Here is a 22,169-nt window from a genome sequence, read left to right as displayed (position 1 = left end):
GATTAGGTGGATTGAAGCATAACGTGTTACTTTACTGCCTTACCTTAACTGGATAACTACATATTGTAAACTTGCTTTTGTGCTTTTTATCTTATCCACTATGTGTTTCCTTCTGTTCTTAAAGTGATTACCTATCTTTTGAACATTATTGTTTATCTCTAGGATAAGCCATCAATATTATATTGGGGTGTCCAGCTTTGGCACCCCCTTTGATCAGCTGTTTGAAGCTGCTGCAGTGCTCATTTTGCAGGACAGGTATGTACCGGTCTGATGTGAAGATTGAAGTGGCAGTGGTGCTCACATGAGCGCCACAGCCTTTTCAAACAGCTGGCTGAAGGTGGTTCTTATAGCCAGACACCTACTGATCTAATATTGATGGCTTATACTTTTTACCAGGGCTGTGGAGTCGGAGTACGGTGACCATTTTGGTGGAGTCGGTATAAAATGGACCGACTCCTAAAACATATAATAAATTGGGTACAGTAATTCAGTGCAGTTTGTGGGGAATATTTTTTTTTCATAAGAATTTGGGAAAGTTATGAAATGTCCTATAAATGTTCTGTCCTATTCCTGATCTAAGGGTCTAGACTTTTAGCTGAGATGAGTCTGTGCTACAGTAAATTTATCACAAGCATGAGCCATGTATGAGGGAGTCGTAGAACAGTGTCATGGAAATTGAGGAGTCGGAGGTTTGGCTTACCGACTCCACAGCCCTGGTTTTTACCTAGTAAATATAATGAATATTGCAAGGTGTGACATGGTGGTTAGGGTCTTGGAAACGCAATGAGATTTCTTACAGCTGTGAAAAACTTAATGCATATAAAATGCTCTTTTTGTTAGAATCATTCTCTTTCATATTTGTCCTATTCTTCTCTTCATAAGGTTTATTTTGTAGTTTTACATTCTTCCTGATCCTAGGGATTTTTTGAAGGACAGGCACACCTCCATATTAGCTTCTTAGTGCTGACTGAAGAGGTTTACCTGCGTTAGGTCTTGCACTAAGCTGATGGTGTCTCTGTGTCAGACTCCCACTGCTGCCATCATTCTGATTGTACTGTATAATTGTGTGTGTATATAATATATTATATATTTTCTTACTGAAAGTTGCCTTGTCGGTTTCATGACGGCCTGTATTCTTTCAGTTCTGGCTTCCAGTCTGGTGTTTAACATTTCTGATGGACAGTTCACAAACAGGGCTGACCTGATTGACGCTGCTGGCAGCTCCCTGGGCCGTGGGGCACTCGTAACTGGACTTGGTAAGAGCTAAAAGCTATACTTCTACTCGATTATAGTAAACGCCTAAGCAGAATGATTTATTACATAAAATCAGCGGAAACTAAGCTGCATTTGTTAGATTAGCTGCCTTGTTGGTTTATCTCCGCTTAGAATCCTAGAATGTTAGAGTTGGAAGGGACCTCCAGGGTCATCTTGTCCAACCCCCTGCTCAATGCAGGATTCACTAAACCATATCAGACAGATGTCTGTACAGGCTTGAAGACTTCCATTGAAGGAGAACTCAACACTCACCACCACAGTTTGCTAAGCCAAGGCATGCTGTGAAATATAATCCTATGGATGGTACTTTGGTGGGGGTTAGGTCACAATGAAGTAATCCAGATTCCTGTGTTCTTGTAGGGGCTTGTTACGATACTATGAATAATATGATCTGGACCTGCTCTAACGACTACATTGACCAATGGTGTAACCCCGGAAACCAGGCTTTCCATGTTGTGTGTCAGAGACTCGGAGTCACCCATGTCATTGCTGACCCCAGAGGTAGTTTCTTTTGTCTTTTTCTGATGTAGTATACAATTTTATAATGCATATGACTAATTAAGAAAAGTTGATTTTCCAAAATATTTTCTGGTGGGATAATTGACTCGTTCTTGCAAGTCGCCTATTTTATTGAAGTTCAATACTAGTGTTTACCACCTGTTTAAAAAAAATCTGGCTACTAAATATGTGTAAAAATAAGAGAACAGATTGCCCTGACCTGTTAAATTTCTTACCAATTTTGCACCAGTGCTTCCATCGTCCCCTGCTGGTCTCCATTTCCATTGCATTACATGTTCTGGTGTTTTGGATGTGACTGCAGCTGCCACTCATTGGTATGTACTGGATGTAGAGACATCACTGGAAACTGAGACCAACAAGGGACCACAAGAACATTGATGTAGGAATGGAGGGGAGTGAAAAGGTTGGTGCGGACCGCTTTTTTAGAACACATACTCAGTAGCCAGATCTATTTTTTTTACAACCACTTTAGTGCTGCCGCTGTGATGGAGAACAGTCTACTTGATTGCTGCGTAAGAAAATAATGTTGGTGAGTCCCAAAAATAGTTAAAATCCTCAATTGATTACAAAATAATTTAAAAGATTATACCGGTTGGGAATACATCTCAACGCGTTTCTGGCAAAAAGCCCTGAGCTCAGTGAATAACCTGTATGATCTTTTAAATTATTTTGTAATAAATTGAGGATTTTAATTAGTTTTGGGACTCGCCAAAATTATTTTCTTATGTGAAGCCGTAAGTCACGGCTACTGTTTGGAGACCCACAACATTGTAAGACGGACTGAGTCATATAAATAGGACGCGGTGAGGCTGCTTTTTTGTTTATCTTGATTGCTGCCTAGCTGCTTTTCCCAATCTGTGTTCTCAGCACAGTGGTCTTCTAGTCATACTGGACAGTTCAGTTGTTGGGAATTTACTCCTTAACCACCACCGAGGATATAAGCATTCAGTGAGCTCCGGACAAAGCCACGTGTCACTTATTTTCATGAAGTGTTCCCTTAGCCAGCTTTATATTCTTGTTTTTGTGGATGTTCTCTACTTATAAGCGGTTTCATGGCAAGCAGTCTGATATTCTGCCATCTTCAAAATTACGAATTATTTTTGTTCATCCATTTGAGGGCGCAGTCAGACGTCCATGCAAATCGGATCTACATCATACTGCAAAGCACGGACTGGCCAGCGGGTCTCCTGACAGCTTCATAGAAATATAGTCAGGAGACCCTCCGGGCAGTCTGTGCCTTGCGGTCCGATCTTGGTCCCATTTATACGGTCGTCTGACTGCGCCCTAATTCTCTTTGATCTATTCTGCAGGAGAGGCAGTGACCACAAATGAGGTTATAAACCAATTACTTCATCATGTGGGGGCCATGTGCATTCACCAGCTCAACCTATTGGCCAACAGCAACAGTCTGCCAATCACTACCTTCCTCGGAAAGCAGCACCCAATCGAATCCCATCATCTGAGCAGCATATGTGATATCATGGAGAAAGCCATGGTCAATGGAGATAAATGTATCATCCGCTGCATCCTTGTGGTGTTTCAGGTACTTTAGTTTGTTACTTTTCTTTTTGGAGTTTACAAAAAAAATACAAATGACCTTCTAAAAGATGCCTATATATAATTGCATAATCTATGTAAATACTGCTATAGTTGGATAGTCACAAGTTAATCATTTTAATGCAGCCTGTAGCTCCATTCTCTATCTACATCCATATATTTTTTCTTTTTGTTTTCTGCATTCAAGAAAAAATTAGTTGTTATTCAGCAACAGTGTCCTGTCATTTTGTCCATGTGTCCTTTTTTTTTAACCATCAAAGTGACATCCATCCTTCTCATACGTACAAGCGTGTTTTTAAAATGTCTCGTACCAATGAAACAGTAAAAAACATACAACGCTCAGATGACACATGGATTCCATGGAGCCATGCACTTAAATGGGCAAGTTTGTTCTGCAGGTCCGATCAAAAACAGACATTTTTGTTTCTTTTTTTCTGTATTTTGGGCGGACAATTGATCTGCAAAAAAAAGGACATGTGAACTCGTGTATAGTCTATAATGGGTATGTGTAATATCAGTCAAAACAATGAATAAAATATGGACGTGAAACAGATGCAGGTGCCAGACTGTTGGGGCATGCCATTTTGATAAAGGGAATGATGGCTCCCGCATGTTAATTTATTTATAAATATTCAGGAGGAATAATTGGAATAGCGAGATTCTCAAGGTGAATTCAGATATTTAATAAAACATTAAATCACTTTCTGATCTTGTGCAGTCATAACATGAACAAGAAACAGTAGTCACAGTGTCACATGATGCTTGGCCTGTAAGTCTCCTCACTCTTGGCATGCCAGGCCTGGCTTGTCACTCTGCACAAGGAGAAACGTTACCCCTTCAAGCCCATGATGCTTTTCACTGTCTGGCAATCACTGTGGCTTCCGGTGACTCCACAGAACCAAGTGATTTTTTCTCCAGCCCTACTGTTTGGCTCATTAGGCTACCGTTCGCATGAACTTTTAATCGGACTCTGTCAGCACAAAATGACTGTTCAAACCAAGAGCAGACGCCTCATGGTGGGGCCAATCATTTATATACACCTTCTTCCCACCTGCTAGGTTTCCATCTATCTCTGTCCTTCTCTCGTTCTATGAAGGCAGAGCTGTCAATAAAAAAGAGGGGGGAATGGAGGGAAAAACTTATCAGGTGTATATAAATGATTAATTCCGCCGTGAAGCACCGAGCTCCTGTACTTAGTTTGAACAGTCATTCTGTTCTGACAGTCTCTTTAAAGGGGTTTTTTACTACTATTTCACCCTCTTTCATAAGTCCTAACTCTTCCTAAGAATCACTTTTCTAATATTCTTTTATTACCTGTGCCGCCTCATCAGTGACAGCCTCTTGTCATAGTGTCCGATTCCGGTGCAGAAAGCAGTGGTTACATGACAGCTAAGGGTTATGTGACCCATACAGAGAAGGTAATAAAGGTATAGTAGTTTATTATTAGGAAGAGAGAAGAGTTACAAAAGGGATTAAATAGTCTAAAACCCCTAAAAGTATAACCCTACTGTTCCTATTTTAATAGATCTGTTTTAGTGTCGGGTTTCCTTTACATTAGGTCACTGATTCCTTCTATGTCTTTCTATGTGTATGTTATATTTTAACAATTACATGGCATTGTCTCCTCAGACGGAGACACTTTTATGTATGTAGTTTGGATGTTTTCCAGCTTTATTTTTTGCACTTTTTGATCTCTTGTCTTTTGACATTTATTTCAATCCTACTAACGATTTGGGAGTCACTCTGTGATTATTAAAACTGTGTGGTAGAAACTGAAATGTACCTACAAAATGAATGCTAATCATAGAATAATTCCTATTATATTTATTAAAGTAGAGCAACATTGTATTTTCAGGTTGTCTTCAAATTTTTCCTTAACCCTCAAACCGAGAGAAACCGAGATACAATCCGCAGGGCTGGGTTGTTGTTATGGCAGCTGCTTATGGCACCAAAGGACCAAATCTGCCCTGAAATCCAGAAGGAGGTCTGTCTGGCTATTAGGTAGGTCACTTTGGCTTGATTATAGCATTTAGTTGACCGGATCAGAGCTTTGTTGTTCAGAATCCTAGCTGTGTGTACTATCACACTATTTTCTTTTTTTTATCTTGCGTTTAATCTTTTTTTCTCAAAATGCTGTATTAATATAAATTTATATAATATAAAAGATACATTATTTTTTTTTGCTACAATATATTCACGATGCACAATATATGAAGGGAAATAACCAGATATTTCTCTTAACATAGACACAAGGTCTACATGGCCAGGCAAGTGATGTTTGTACAAAGAATCTAATTTCAGTCAATCTAATCTTTACGTTTTTGTTGCTATTGCTACTTTTTGAGAGCTTTCACTAAAATCGTGTCTGAATTGGCAACAAAACTGCAAAATAAATAGCACTAACACTAATCAGAGTGGTTGTGTTGTTTGTCCTAGCAGGAAGGCCACACAATAATTATGCCCAGGTTAACAATCGGGCCATGTTGGGTGCCAGTAATCCGTATATCTGACAATCAGAGGAATTTATCACCGCATAGAGCAGAATGCCATAGTTCTCTGGGCCATGTAAACAATCCATTTATTGCCTGCTAAGCCTATTTAGCCTTCACAAACTGCGTAGATATCTGCAGAATAAACGATGAATAATGACAGATTTACAACCCTATTTTCTACCCAATGCTGTGCATGGAGATTTGCAACATCCGTTATGGTAAATTATATGACTGCAGTGTATGTCTCAATTAATGGCTGTCCTCTGATGTTAGTTTATCTTGACCTTGAATTTGTTGCTTCTGCAGCTTCGGCTTAAACATTTTAAACCCTGGAGAGATGGAAATCAATAACTTACTCAAGCTGATTTTAACAGAAGGTAAGAATGCTTTTAAGTGACACGATCAATCTTAAGGCATTTATTTAGATTGTAATGTGTTAGTAGTTGTGAAAAATAGATTTTCATATCTGTAAAAAAAAAAAATGATGTTCACTTACAGTGGGATCCTGTACTGCACTTGTAAAATTGCAGATATGTTATTTAAATGGCTGTTATACGATTTCTGAATTGTAATTTAGTTGGAATGGACCATCCCCCAACCTCCAAAATATAAAAAGCCTAATGGATATGTAAAGAATTAAAACACAACGAAAAACGGATGAAAAACATATGGGCAAAATAACAGTAATTCTATTGCTTGATTTTGCAGAACATATTTAAAGTGGTTATCCACTACTAGGACAACCCCTTCTTAAACTAAATGTTCGGCCCTGGTAAAATAAAAAAACCTATACTCCCCTCCCGTGCTGGCTCCATTCCAGCAGTGTCAGCACTTGTGGTTTCGGGGCTGTGATGCGGTGGAATGACACGTGATCCCCGGCACCCAATCAGCTTTGGCATTACTGTCCCCGCCTTCGGACAAACAGACCCGGGACCGCGAGTGCCGACACCGCTGGAACAGAGCCAGCACGGAAGGCTAGTATAGGATTTTTTATTTTATTGGGGCCGAACATTTAGTTAAAGAAGGGGTTGTCCTAGTAGTGGACGACCCCTTTAATATAAGATATGCGAAAAATAACAGTAGTTGTATTGGTTGATTTTTTTTTTTTTTTTTCAGGTGACCGGAATTGTGGGCTTTCCCAACTCCGAGATGTTATTTTGACAAACTTGACAGAACAGCTCCAGAATAACCGGTTTGGGAGTGATGAAGATGAGCATTACAGGTATATTTCTCTTACAGAAGCAAAGTCATTTTAAAGAACCAAGTGAACAGAATTACCAACTTAGACTTGTAGAAAGTTGTTAGGTATTTCTGCATATTTCTAAATCAATGTCTTTCTATTTATCTATCTAAAATTTTGTGTGTCTTATTTATAAAGATTCAATGTATACATTTTAGTAGTCTTTTTGGTTGTTACTTTTACATTAATTGATATTATTCTGCCTGTTGACCAATTCTTAAATGACCATTATCTTTTGATGTTGTTACATTAACTCTTCTGTCTAGCAGTAGCCTTTGACTTGTCTGTTAAAGACATCTGAGGACTTTAGGGAGAAGACTGAAATGGTTTATTACTACTTCTGCCTTTTCAGTTTCAGGCTTCACTTCGCTTCATGAGTGCTACATAGTGAATAGATGCATCAATATTTGACCTGGAGATTGGATAATCAATGTGTGTCTACTTTGCATAGACAGTGACATGTGGAGTGGCAGGAAGCTGTTTTTGCTGTAGTGGGAGATTTTAAGATGTCCAAAATAAAGTGGAAAACTGAGCAATATACATTACGAAATAACTAAAAGCTTATATATTCTAGGAATCCATGCGACCGTAAAAAACCTGAAAAATATTTTAATCATGTTATTTGGATTCATGAATGGTAAAAAAACAAACAAAAAACAATACTCAAAATACCTTTTTCTAGATTCAGATCACAAAAGAAAAAAAAAAACGTATACCGTATATACTCGGTATAAGCCGAGTTTTTCAGCACATTTTTTATGCTGAAAAAGCCCCCGTCGGCTTATACTCGGGTACATACCCGAGAATATATAGATTCCATTGGTGGATAGTGGGGGGGAGGGGTTTGCGGAGGAGCCGGGCACACGCAGTAGCCTCTGCTGCAGCTACCACGTGTGCCCGTTACTAAAGAGAAATGAATATTCCCTCTTCTCCACTCCCATGTGCGTGGAGAAGAGGGAATTTTCATTTCTCATTATCAGCGGGCACGAAGGAGTGCTGACCCGCGGCTTCTGCTGACAGTGCCCGCTACTAAAGTGAATGCATATTCGCTCCTCTCCACACACGTTCCCGTGTGTTTATTTTTTTAAGTGTGCTGTGATGGGGTCACACATACCAGGATTAGGGGATGAGGAGGCCATGCATACTAGGATTGGGGGATGAGGGGGCCACACATACCAGTATTAGGGGATGAGGAGGCCATGCATACTAGGATTGGGGGATGAGGGGGGCCATACATACCAGGATTGGGGGATGAGGAGGCCATGCATACTAGGATTGGGGGATGAGGGGGGCCATACATACCAGGATTGGGGGATGAGGAGGCTATGCATACCAGGATTAGGGGATGTGGGGACCATGCATACCAGGATTGGGGGATGTGGGGACCATGCATACCAGGATTGGGGAATGAGGGGGCCATACATACCAGGATTGGGGGATGAGAGGGCCATGCATACCAGGATTGGGGGATGAGGTGGCCATGCATACCAGGATTGGGGGATGAGGTGGCCATGCATACCAGGATTGGGGATGAGGGGGCAATACTTACCAGGATGGTGAAATTTACCAGTAGCTGCTGCATTTCTCATCCTAGGCTTATACTCGAGTCAATAAGTATTCCCAGTTTTTTGTGGTAAAATTAGGTACCTCTGCTTATACGTGTGTGTGTGTGTATGTATATATATATATATATATATATCTCAGAATATAACGCCAAGGAAATCAAACTGTCCACTTAGGAAGCAACACTGATTGACAATCAATTTCATATGCTGTTGTGCAAATGGAATAGACAATAGATGGAAATTATTGGCAATTATCAAGACACCCTCAAAGGAGTGGTTCTGCAGGTGGGGACCACAGACCACATCTCAGTACCAATGCTTTCTGGCTGATCTTTTGGTCACTTTTGAATGTTGGTTGTGCTTTCACACTCTTGGTAGCATGAGACGGACTCTACAACCCACAGAAGTTTCTCAGGTAGTGCAGCTCATCCAGGATGGCACATCAATGCAAGCTGTGGCAAGAAGGCTTGCTGCGTCTGTCAGTTTAGTGTCCAGAGGCTGGAGGTGCTACCAGGAGACAGGCCAGTACACCAGGAGACGTGGAGGGGGCCGTAGGAGGGCAACAAGTCAGCAGCAGGACCGCTATCTCCGCCTTTGTGCAAGGAGGAACAGGAGGAGCCCTGCAAAATAACCTCCAGCATGCCACAAATGTGCATGTGTCTGCACAAACGGTTAGAAACCGACTCCATGAGGGTGGTATGAGGGCCCAACGTCCACAGATGGGGGTTGTTCTCACAGCCCAACACCGTGCAGGACGCTTTGCATTTGCCACAGAACACCAGGATTGTCAAAGTCGCCACTGGCGCCCTGTGCTCTACACAGATGAAAGCAGGTTCACACTGAGCACATGTGACAGACGTGACAGAGTCTGGAGACGCCATGGAGAGCGATCTGCTGCCTGCAACATCCTTCTGCTTGACCGGTTTGGCAGTGGGTCAGTAATGGTGTGGGGTGGCATTTCTTTGGAGGGCCGTACAGCCATCCATGTGCTCGCCAGAGGTAGCCTGCCATTAGGTACCGAGATGAGATCTTCAGACCCCTTGTGAGACCATATGCTGGTGCGGTTGGCCCTGGGTTCCTCCTAATGCAGGACAATGCCAGACCTCATGTGGCTGGAGTGCATCAACAGTTCCTGTAAGATGAAGGCATTAAAGCTATGGACTGGCCCATCCGTTCCCCAGACCTGAATCCGATTGAGCACCTCTGGGACATCATGTCTCGCTCCATCCACCAACGTCACGTTGCACCACAGACTGTCCAGGAGTTGTCTGATGCTTTAGTCCAGGTCTGGGAGGAGATCCCACAGGAGACCATCCACAACCTCATCAGGAGCATGCCCAGGCGTTGTAGGGAGGTCATACAGGCACGCAGAGGCCACACACAATACTGAGCCTCACTTTGACTTGGTTTAAGGACATTACATCAAAGTTGGATCAGCCTGTAGTGTGTTTTTCCACTTTAATTTTGGGGGTGACTCCAAATCCAGGCCTCCATTGGTTAATAAATTTGACTTCCATTGATGATTTTTGTGTGATTTTGTTGTCAGCACATTCAACTTTGTACAGAACAAAGTATTCAATGAGAATATTTCATTCATTCAGATCTAGGATGTGTTATTTGAGTGTTCCCTTTATATTTTTGAGCAGTGTGTGTATATATGTGTGTGTGTGTGTGTGTGCTTTAGGGCAGCGCTTACAAGCCGTTGGAAAGAGCTTGCAAGCGTGCTTCTTGTCTAGTTAAATGACCGCCTCCTGATAGACAGCAGATAGCTGGTAACTTAGGCAATGTGAAGTAGACAGTGGAATTCCCTGGTTTCTTGAGACCAGCGAGGATTTTTCATAATTAAATTGAACAGCTGCTTGTTTTTGTTGTTATTAGTAGCATTACTTAATTTAAGTATACTATAGGGTTTTTTGCTGCATCCACATTTTTTGTTTTTTATTTCTTTTAGGCTAAATGATGAACTATTGCACTATATTTTGAAGATTGTTGTTCGTGAATCTTGTGTTCTCATCACCAAGTGCCAAACTGTGTCTAAAGAAGAATTCCAAAGACTCTTATCAACCGTGCCTGTAAGACCGGTGTCCACCATGTAACTTCTTGTTCTGTACTTTTGTATTTATTCATACTGTTGCTTCCTTGTCAACAATTTTTCATAGTAGGTTAAAGGGAACATGTCGTGTCCCTGAACGCTATTAACCTACAGATATGAGGTTAGTCTACAGGTTAATAGTGTTATAATTCTGTCCGGTCGCCTTACTGAAAAATTGGCTACAGGGACAAAATTATCTTTATTACTCACGACAACCGTCGGCTTTCAGTCATATATTTGAGTAAATATGGCACATCTAGGGTATGTTGTGTTTGAATAGGGTCACACTCTGTAAAAAACTGTAGAAATGAATCCATCTCTCTTTAGATAAAGAATATTTTATTGGTATCATCTTTAGGCGTATAGTGTACAAGATGACGTTTCAGTCCCAAAAGACTTTTATCAAATACACATGATTGAACTGGCATCTAAACACGAACTAGATCAGTTGGTTGATAGGTTTTTCTGGTGCATGATATGATGATGTACCAACAAGTTACTTAATGTGACTCAATATTTTTCATTTGCTTTCTTGTACTTTTCCCTGCTCTTTTCTATTTTTTTATGTGCCCTCACTGAGTGATTTAATTCATATGCAATGAATATGATTTTCTAACATTGCTATATTTGTTTCTTTTTCAACTAAATACTTTATGTTGAGATATGTCTTTCATGTTCCAATACATTATGTTGTATTTTTTATAGTGTATTTTTGACAAATGTCTTTTGGGACCAAAACATAGTTTCATAGTTTTTAAGGTAGAAGGTAGACTTAAGTCCATCGAGATCAACCTATAGCCTAATATGTTGATCCAGAGGAAGGCAAAAACCCCATGGGGAAGACACTAATAGCGCCAGAATTAGGGAGAAAATTCCATCTTGACTCCACATACAGCAATGAAACTAGTTCTATGGAATCACAGAATCTAATGCCCTTATACCTGTAATATCATATTTCTTAAGACAGGCATCCAGGCCCTTCTTGAATTTTAATAGTGAATCATCCATTACAACACCATGTGGCAGAGAGCTCCATAGTCTCACTGCTCTTACAGCATACATGTCAAACTCTGGCCCATGGGACAAATCTGGCTCGCGACAGCAGAACCACCACCCTTATGTGGGGCCATTATTCTATATGGAGGACTATGTGGGGCCATTATTCTGTATGGAGGACTATGTGGTGCCATTATTCTGTATGGAGGAATTTGTGGGGCCATTATTCTGTATGGAGGACTATGTGGGGCCATTATTCTGTATGGAGGACTATGTGGGGCCATTATTCTGTATGGAGGACTATGTGGGGCCATTATTCTGTATGGAGGACTATGTGGGGCCATTATTCTGTATGGAGGACTATGTGGGGCCATTATTCTGTATGGAGGACTATGTGGGGCCATTATTCTGTATGGAGGACTATGTGGGGCCATTATTCTGTATGGAGGACTATGTGGGGCCATTATTATGTACGGAGGACTATGCGGGGCCATTATTCTGTACGGAGGACTATGCGGGGCCATTATTCTGTACGGAGGACTATGCGGGGCCATTATTCTGTACGGAGGACTATGCGGGGCCATTATTCTGTACGGAGGACTATGCGGGCCCCATTATTCTGTACGGAGGACTATGCGGGCCCCATTATTCTGCATGGAGGACTATGCGGGCCCCATTATACGATATACTGGTTGGCCCGCGACTTTGTCCAAGTTTTTCATTTTGGCCCTTTGTGTATTTGAGTTTGACATCCCTGTCTTACAGTAAAAAATCTGTGTCTGTGAATATAATTAAACCCTCTTTCCTCTAGACGTAGAGGATCATCATCTTGTACACTATACTCCAATACTTTGGATGATGCCAATAAATATTCTCTACCTACAGAGTGCAGGATTCATTCTATATTTTGGCTTTCAGTCCCCGCTCGGTCCACAGTGAGTAATGGCTATAAGCACGCCCCGGCACTATGATTGACTGCTCGCTCTGTGGCGTTAGACTAGAATCCCTGCACTTACTAATACTTTATTACTACTTTAGAAATGAGAATTTCAGCTCCTAATAAGGACAATTTGTCCATGAGTAGTTCTCTGCAAGTAATATCAGAGCAGGTCGGGCCTTGGATTTAGAACTGCTTTATCTGCAAAGATTCCTCGTTTATGTAAGTGCAATATGGAAAAACTGGCAGTAGCACTTTTCTGCAATCTATGCCGTTGAGAAGGAGGCGATATTTGTAAAGTTCACACATTTAAAATGTTTTTGTGTGTTTTAAGGTTGCCTCACCATGCCTGCGCTATCTGATGGCTGTACAAAATCACCTACTTAGTAATACTGTCTTAATCAAACCTGATGAGAGTGATGACAGTGACAGCTCCCTGCAAGGGGAGACATTGAAGGTACAGGTAAACACCAGCTTTTATTCTAATAATGTTCTCTTTTTGTTTGTCATTGTCACTTGTAGAACATTTCATTGACCATCACAATTTCCAGTATGAAATCACCATGTCAAGTAGTATACTGCCGAAGGCGAACTCTATAGTCGTGATATATCCTCGCCATTCATAGTCAGAGCAGGCATAGATCCCCCTTACAACCACCAATATATGGCTTAAACATGGCCGTGCAATGACTTTATGCTTGAACACTGTAAGAAGGTGGCGCTCAGGAACAAATGCTGCATAGGACAGCCATAGACTCCGTACAGACATCTATGTGAGAAACATATTGTGCCGGGAACAAGATGGCAGAAACAATGAGAGCTGTGTATAAAATAGAATTGGTATCTGTACATTTTGGGGTGTACAATAGGGAGCATTTTTGCATGTTTCTATTTCGCTTTATTAGATGGTTGGCAATATTACATTCAGAAATAAAAAATAAAATGGACTATGTAAATGATTTTAGATTAGTGCATGGTTACATTTCCTGGAGGAGGTAATGAGAAAAGGACATTTTTACGTATATGTGCCGAGCCTAATGTGTCCCCTGGAGGGCTCTTAATAATGTAAGCTGAGCCTACAGCGTCACCTGGAGGGCTCCTAATAATGCAAGCCGAGGCTACAGTGTCCCCTGGATGGCTCCTAATAATGCAAGCGGAGCCTACAGTGTCCCCTGGATGGCTCCTAATAATGCAAGCCGAGGCTACAGTGTCCCCTAGAGGGCTCCTAATAATGTAAGCTGAGCCTACAGTGTCCCCTGGATGGCTCCTAATAATGCAAGCCGAGGCTACAGGGTCCCCTGGAGGGCTCCTAATAATGTAATCCGAGCCTACAGTGTCCCCTGGAGGGCGCCTAATAATGTAAGCCAAGCCTCCAGTGTCCTCTGGAGGGCTCCTAATAATGTAAGCCGAGCCTACAGTGTCCCCTGGAGGGCTCCTAATAATGTAAGCCGAGCCTACAGTGTCCCCTGGATGGCTCCTAATAATGCAAGCGGAGCCTACAGTGTCCCCTGGATGGCTCCTAATAATGCAAGCCGAGCCTACAGTGTCCCCTGGAGGGCTCCTAATAATGTAAGCCGAGCCTACAGTGTCCCCTAGAGGGCTCCTAATAATGTAAGCCGAGCCTACAGTGTCCCCTGGATGGCTCCTAATAATGCAAGCCGAGGCTACAGGGTCCCCTGGAGGGCTCCTAATAATGTAATCCGAGCCTACAGGGTCCCCTGGAGGGCTCCTAAAAATGTAAGCCGAGCCTACAGTGTCCCCTGGAGGGCTCCTAATAATGTAAGCCGAGCCTACAGTGTCCCCTGGAGGGCTCCTAATGATGTAAGCCGAGGCTACAGTGTGCCTGGAGGGCTCCTAACAATGTAAGTAGTGTTTTTAGGGTGGTTCTGAAAGATCTTTCCTCTATAGTTATTTTTTTTTTAATGCTGTACAGATGCCCCTTCCTGAGATTCGTAGATTAGATTAAATATTTATGGTTAATGTGATATAAAGACTAATGTTTTTGCAGGCAAAATTTCTTTAACAAAATGTTTATTTTTAAATATTGCATGTAAAATTTCACACAAAACAGGCCAGCAATATTTTTTTAACATGCATTTAATTTGAATTTTTACATGCTTTTTTATTGCCATTTTTTGTTTGTCATTTTGAACATGCATTTTTTAAAGCCTATAGGAGAAACACCAGTAGAAGATGTCCTGCTCAGCACTTACTGCATTTTAACATTTTTGTCACTGGCCCCCAAAAGCTCACAAACCAAACTTTTTGTAATTAGTGCTTTTTATATTTCGTGGTAGACTTGAAAGGGAAGCGACTAGAAAAGAGGGATTTTTGGTACTCACCGTAAAATCTCTTTCTTGGAGCCTTCATTGGGGGACACAGGACCATGGGTGTATGCTGCTGTCGCTAGGAGGTTGACACTAGGCAAAAAAGAAAAATAGCTCCTCCTCCGCAGTATGCACCCGCCTACAGGCACCAAGCTCACCAGTTAGTGGCTAAAGCTGTAGGAGAAGCATAAAAAAACCAACAATGCAATGCCCAGCGGGACACAACCGTGAAAACTGAATGAGATGCCCAACAGGGCCAATTGGACATATGCCCAACAGGGCCAATTGGACATATGCCCAAAATCAGGGAGGGTGCTGTGTCCCCCAATGAAGGCTCCAAGAAAGAGATTTTACGGTGAGTACCAAAAATCCCTCTTTCTCTATCGCTTCATTGGGGGACACAGGACCATGGGACGTCCCAAAGCAGTCCCTTGGGTGGGAGAACACTAGATAGTCACAGACTAGGTCAGACTGCGGCAACCGCCGCCTGCAGGACCTTCTATCCAAGACTGGCATCAGCCGAACAATAAGTGTGGACCTTGTAAAACCTTGAAAAGGTGTGGAGTGAAGACCAAGTTGCGGCCTTACAGATTTGAGAGGCCGAAGCCTGATGGCGGACCGCCCAAGAGGCCCCCACCGCCCTGGTGGAGTGAGCCCTTACTCCCTGAGGGGGAGGTTTGTCCGAGATGCGATATGCCTCCAAAATGGTCGAACGTATCCAACGGGCGATGGTTGACTTGGAAGCAGGAACACCCTTGCGATTCCCTTCAGGGATGACAAAAAGGGCATCCGAACGCCGAAGGAGGCCGTTCTAGAAAGGTACACACGTAGCGCTCTGACCAGGTCCAGTTTGTGCAGGGACTTCTCCCGTGGATGCACTGGAGTCGGGCAAAAGGAAGGCAAAACAATGTCCTCATTAATGTGAAAAGAGTAGACCATTTTTGGCAAAAAGGAAGGCACTGGCCTGAGCACTACCTTGTCCTGATTGAAGACCAGAAAAGGCGACCGACAGAGCTGCGAGCTCTGCCACCCTCCTAATTGAGGTATCCGCTACCAGAAAAGCCACCTTCCAGGAGAGAAGAGAGGCTGAGATGTCCTGAATGGGTTCAAACGGGGGCTGTTGTAGAACGCTTAGGACCATATTAAGGTCCCATGGGTCCACTGGAGGGCGATAACGAGGCGCCAAGTGGGCCACCCCTTGTAGAAACGTCTTGACCTGAGGACGGCCAGCCAAGCTGCGTTGGAAAAGAATGGACAAGGCCAAAACTTGGCCTTTGAGAGTGCTGAGAGAGAGTCCCGCCTCCAGGCCAGACTGAAGAAAGGCCAAAATGACTGGTAAGGAAAAAGACATGGGAGCCAGCTGATTCTGTTCGCAGTGACGAAAAAAGGCTCTCCAGGTTCTGTGGTACAGTACAGACCAAAAGTTTGGACACACCTTCTCATTTAAAGATTTTTCTGTATTTTCATGACTATGAAAATTGTACATTCACACTGAAGGCATCAAAACTATGAATTAACACATGTGGAATTATATACTTAACAAAAAAGTGTGAAACAACTGAAAATATGTCTTATATTCTAGGTTCTTCAAAGTAGCCAGCTTTTGCTTTGATGACTGCTTTGCACACTCTTGGCATTCTCTTGATGAGCTTCAAGAGGAAGTCACCGGAAATGGTCTTCCAACAATCTTGAAGGAGTTCCCAGAGATGCTTAGCACTTGTTGGCCCTTTTGCCTTCACTCTGCGGTCCAGCTCAGCCCAAACCATCTCGATTGGGGTCAGGTCTGGTGACTGTGGAGGCCAGGTCATCTGGCGTAGCACCCCATCACTCTCCTTCTTGGTCAAATAGCCCTTACACAACCTGAAGGTGTGTTTGGGGTCATTGTCCTGTTGAAAAATGAATGATGGTCCAACTAAACGCAAACTGGATGGAATAGCATGCCGCTGCAAGATGCTGTGGTAGCCATTCTGGTTCAGTATGCCTTCAATTTTGAATAAATCCCCAACAGTGTCACCAGCAAAGCACCTCCACACCATCACACCTCCTCCTCCATGCTTCACGGTGGGAACCAGGCATGTAGAGTCCATCCGTTCACCTTTTCTGGGTCGCACAAAGACATGGTGGTTGGAACCAAAGATCTCAAATTTGGACTCATCAGACCAAAGCACAGATTTCCACTGGTCTATTGTCCATTCCTTGTGTTCTTTAGCCCAAACAAGTCTCTTCTGCTTGTTGCCTGTCCTTAGCAGTGGTTTCCTAGCAGCTATTTTACCATGAAGGCCTGCTGCACAAAGTCTCCTCTTAACAGTTGTTGAAGAGATGTGTCTGCTGCTAGAACTCTATGTGGCATTGACCTGGTCTCTAATCTGAGCTGCTGTTAACCTGCGATTTCTTAGGCTGGTGACTCAGTTAAACTTATCCTCAGAAGCAGAGATGACTCTTGGTCTTCCTTTCCTGGGGCGGTCCTCATGTGAGCCAGTTTCTTTGTAGCGCTTGATGGTTTTTGCAACTGCACTTGGGGACACTTTCAAAGTTTTCCCAATTTTTCGGACTGACTGACCTTCATTTCTTAAAGTAATGATGGCCACTCGTTTTTCTTTACTTAGCTGCTTTTTTCTTGCCATAATACAAATTCTAATAGTCTATTCAGTAGGACTATCAGCTGTGTATCCACCAGACTTCTGCACAACACAACTGATGTTCCCAACCCCATTTATAAGGCAAGAAATCCCACTTATTAAACCTGACAGGGCACACCTGTGAAGTGAAAACCATTTCCGGTGACTACCTCTTGAAGCTCATCAAGAGAATGCCAAGAGTGTGCAAAGCAGTCATCAAAGCAAAAGGTGGCTACTTTGAAGAACCTAGAATATAAGACATATTTTCAGTTGTTTCACACCTTTTTGTTAAGTATATAATTCCACATGTGTTAATTCATAGTTTTGATGCCTTCAGTGTGAATGTACAATTTTCATAGTCATGAAAATACAGAAAGATCTTTAAATGTGAAGGTGTGTCCAAACTTTTGGTCTGTACTGTATATGCGCGAGGTAGCGGGTTTTCTGGCGTTAAATAGTGTCTGAATGACGTCAGTAAAACCCGCCTTCTTCAACACCATGGCCTCAGCGGCCATACCATTAAATTCAGAGAACGAGAACTCTGATGAAGAATAGGCCCTTGAGAGAGAAGATCCGGACGGTCTGGTAGTCTCCAGGGGGAGTCGACGAGCAGGTTTACTAGATCCGCATACCAGATGCGTCTCGGCCAGTCCGGGGCTACTAGGATGACCGGTACTCCCTAGAGGGGGAAAGAGAGAGGGCAGCTGGAACTGTAACCATGATATGGCTAGCGCGTCCTGAGCGATCGCTAGCGGATCGCGGGACCGAGCTACAAAGGATGGGACCTTGTGGTTTAACCGAGACGCCATGGGTCAACGTCCGGCGTGCTCCACCGTAAGCAGATTTGGTGAAACACCTCAGGATGGAGAGACCATTCTCCTGAGGCAAGGCCGCCCAATTGTCTACCCCTGGGATGTGGACTGCTGAGATTGCTGGAACGGTCTTCTCGGCCCAAACTAGCACTCTTGCCACCTCTCTTAAAGCGAGCTTGCTTGCGCGTTCCTCCTTGATGGTCTATGTATGCCACGGTCGTGGCATTGTCCGATTGTACACGGACTGGGAACCCTGCTAGGATCTCCTGCCAGTGATGCAACGCCAGGTAAATTGCCCTCATCTCCAAAATGTTGATCGGTAGGGAAACTTCGTGGGGGCTCCACCGGCCCTGCACCGTGTGGTGAAGGAAGACTGCCTCCCAACCGATAAGACTGGCATCGGTGGTGACCACCTGACAGCGCAGCGGTAGGAATGACCTCCCGGGTCTGAAGGAAGAAGGGCGGGACCACCAGGTTAGAGACCCTCTCATTTGACGAGGTAACCTGATTCGTCGATCTAGAGATGACGGGTTCTTGTCCCAAGCTGAGAGAAGGGCTAGTTGAAGAGGCCGGGTACGGCAGTGCTTCCATGGCTGCCACCATTTTTCCCAGGACACTCATGCATAGACGAAGGGAGTGTGGACTTGGGTCGGAGAGAAGGTGGATCCCTTGCTATAGAGAGTTTATCTTTTCCCTCGCAAGGAGGGCACGGGTCGTGTCGAATTGCATCCCTAGAAAGGTTAAGCGTTGGGATGGGACCAGGGAGGATTTGTCTGTGTTGATCAACCAGCCTAACCGAGAGTGTGTTTTCAAGGTGATCTGGATGCTGTGGAGACAGTCCCTGAACGTGGGGCCTTTGATTAACAGGTTGTCGAGGTAGGGGATGATTACAATTCCCCTTGTTCGAAGAATGGCCATGACTGTTTCCATTACTTTCGTGAAGACCCTTGGGGCTGAGGCGAGGCCGTAGGGGAGGGTAGTGAACTGGTAATGTGCGTTCTGGAAGGAAAAGCGAAGGAACTTCTGATGTGATGCGCAGATTGGGATGTGAAAATACGCGTCCTGAATGTCCACTGAACATAGATATTCCTCGGTTTCCATCGAGGCTATTACCGACCTGAGGGACTCCATCCTGAACTGCCGGATGCGTACTTGTTGGTTTAGCTGTTTGAGATCCAGAAGCGGACGTAGTGAGCCGTCCTTTTTTGGAACAACGAAAAGATTGGAGTAAAAACCGGAAAACTTTTCCTGAAAGGGGACGGGGACTATGACTCCTGAGCGCAGAAGTAAGGCGATGGCCTGAAGGAAACCGGGAAGCAGAGATGGTTGAGGAGGGCGGACCTGAGGAATTGTTTTCCTGGGCTGGAGTTGAATTCGATTTTGTAGTCGGAGGTAACAATCTCCTTGACCCAGGCATCCTCTATTGCCGATAGCCAAGAGTCTCGGAACAGAAGCAGATGGCCGCCCACCCTGGGAGAAGTCCCAGGTGGGAGTGACCCGTCATGCTGAGGAAAACCTGTTGGATCATGATCGGGACCCAGAGGACTTGGAGGAGCGACCCTTTGGGCGCCAGTTAGGAGTGGGCCTAAAGGAAGGCTTACGTCTCTCCCTCTGTGCTGGAGTACGGTCCTGTTGAGAGGAGGGATTTGGTTGAGCGAACTGACGAAAGGACCGGAACTGAAGGGAACGTCTCCTAGGAAAAAGGCGTTTTGGTCTGGGCTGGGGAAGGGAGGTGCTCTTGCCCCCAGTGGCATCAGAGATGATCTGGTCTAACTTAGACCCAAACAGCCTTGAGCCTTGAAAAGGGAGATTAGTCGGAGATCTTTTGGAAGCCGGGTCGGCGCTCCAAGCCTTAAGCCAAAGAATTCTACGTAAGGCAATAAGATTGCTAGAGACCCGGGCTGAGCATACAGCGGCGTCGAGGGACGCCGTGAGTAGATATTTCCCTGCGTGGCCAATTTGATCCGCTAGGTCGGCCAGATCGTCCGGGGAGGCCCCCGTTAGGATGCCCTGCCTGAGCTGTTTGGCCCATGCAGACACCGCTTTAGATACCCAAGTTGATTCGAAGGAAGGGCAAAGGGAGGTGCAAGCGGGCTCAAAGGCTGACTTAGCCAGGGCCTCAACCTGTCTATCCATAGTATCTTTAAAGGAGGAACCGTCCGGAAGAGACAGCACCGTCTTGGCTGAGAGGCGAGAGACAGGAGGATCCACAGCTGGGGACTCCGTCCATTTACTGATAAGGTCGTGGTTAAACGGGTATAGGACGTTTAACTGTTTCTTTCCTGTAAAGCACTTTTCTGGATGCTCCCACTGTTTTTGAAAAACACCGTCAAATTCTGCATGGTTGGAGAAAGTGCGTGCGGGTCGCTTAATTCTTTTGAAAGAAACGGAGTAGTCCTGAGAAGGGCTCTCGTCCTCTTTAACATGCAGAGTCTGATTGACGGCCGTTATAAGACTGTCAATCATGTCCTGGATCTTGGAATACTGGTCTGAGTCGGAACCAGAGTCTGAATCTGATACAGAGTTAGATCCCAGGGCGACCTCCGGGGAAGAGGTGTGAGACGCAGAGAGCATCTTGGAGTCTGGAGAGCTGGAGGACGAGCTTGTATGAGTCCGTTTCTGAGAACATGCTCTCAGTCTGCCCCTGGGAGGAGGGGACAGGGGTGCCTGCGAACCATCTGTGGGAACGTTCGGAGCACTGGTGGCCGTGGATAACATAGGCAAGCGTTCTGGTAAGCTTTCTAAGACCTGCACCAGAGATTGATATACCTTGGTGAGGTCAGAGACAGATTGGTACATAGCAACAGCCCACTCCGGAGGTCAGGGAGTTCCTTCGTCCTGGGTGGTGGGGGGATCCTGGGGTGCCAGCATGGTGGGAGGTTTGTAAATCGAGCAGAAAGCTGTTGTGAGACCCGCGGACCACTTAGTACCGCAAAGAGTACAGGCGTAGTATGTGACAATGTGAGAGGGATGGACTGAGAGCTCCCTGGGTTTGGGCATATGTGCCCCACCAGGGAAACTGCAGAGGAGGGCGGCTCTGGGCAGGAAAGGGTGTGGGTCGGTGTTAAGACAGAGCCTACCCGATCCTGAAGAAAACACTGTCCCGTGTCCCCCCAACGGAACTCCGGAGGTGAGTCTGGAGCGGGTCACTGCTGGAAGACAAAGTAGGTGCCGCCGGAAGAAGATCTGCGGTGAGGCAGAGTGATGGAATCGGCGTAGGGGAGGAGTAAAGTAAGCTGCCCTGATGACGAGGAGTGCCGAGGCTCTGATAGGCGGATGGGAAGGGGACGGGCCAGAAGGACCCGACCTGATAGGCCCGCGGGAAACCCGAGGGCGTAGCGGAAGTGTCACCATGCTCCTCGGCCCTGGTTGGTCGATATCGGAGGGGCGTATACCTGTCGGTAAGAGGGGCCGCCCCCCGGAGACACCCCCCCCCGGCGGAGAAAAGCGCGGGCAGAATTGCCGCGCAAAATGGGGAAGAAGGAGGGAGGGCGCAGAAGATGTGGGCGTGACCCGGGAAGCGCTGTAGAGTAAGCGACATGTTTGGTGAGAGGGGGGGGGGGCCGCAACGCTGGGGAACTGGGACCTGCGACTGAAAGACGGTAAGAAATACCTCTTTGTGCTCTTAGGATCCCATACGTCTTCTTCCTCTTCCCCTCTGAGGATGGTCTCAGGATGTCCTCTGTGGAAAAGGGGGGATTCTGGCTTTTCCTCCTTCCCGCACTGTCCGTTCCTGGAC

General features: G+C 44.7%; 1 protein-coding gene across 2 annotated transcripts in view; it reads left to right on the top strand.

The window, feature by feature from the left end:
* The window catches only part of HECTD4 (HECT domain E3 ubiquitin protein ligase 4), a 214,682-nt gene that overhangs the window by 69,187 nt on the left and 123,326 nt on the right, over window positions 1–22,169 (top strand). The window contains exons 10-17 of one of the 2 annotated variants that reach the window (XM_073676353.1): window positions 1,143–1,256; window positions 1,636–1,776; window positions 3,105–3,337; window positions 5,207–5,352; window positions 6,150–6,220; window positions 6,960–7,065; window positions 10,600–10,720; window positions 13,008–13,130. In XM_073676353.1, the coding sequence (XP_073532454.1) occupies window positions 1,143–1,256; window positions 1,636–1,776; window positions 3,105–3,337; window positions 5,207–5,352; window positions 6,150–6,220; window positions 6,960–7,065; window positions 10,600–10,720; window positions 13,008–13,130 (1,055 nt within the window). Of the gene's footprint in view, window positions 1–1,142; window positions 1,257–1,635; window positions 1,777–3,104; window positions 3,338–5,206; window positions 5,353–6,149; window positions 6,221–6,959; window positions 7,066–10,599; window positions 10,721–13,007; window positions 13,137–22,169 lie in introns of both variants that reach the window. The other variant, XM_073676352.1, reaches the window with a different exon arrangement.

The sequence above is a fragment of the Phyllobates terribilis genome, unplaced genomic scaffold (assembly GCF_046119375.1).
Source record: "Phyllobates terribilis strain yellow unplaced genomic scaffold, ASM4611937v1 Scaffold_1__5_contigs__length_1240528914, whole genome shotgun sequence".
NCBI classification, from domain to species: Eukaryota; Metazoa; Chordata; class Amphibia; order Anura; family Dendrobatidae; genus Phyllobates; species Phyllobates terribilis.
This window is presented reverse-complemented; position numbering and strand designations above follow the sequence as displayed.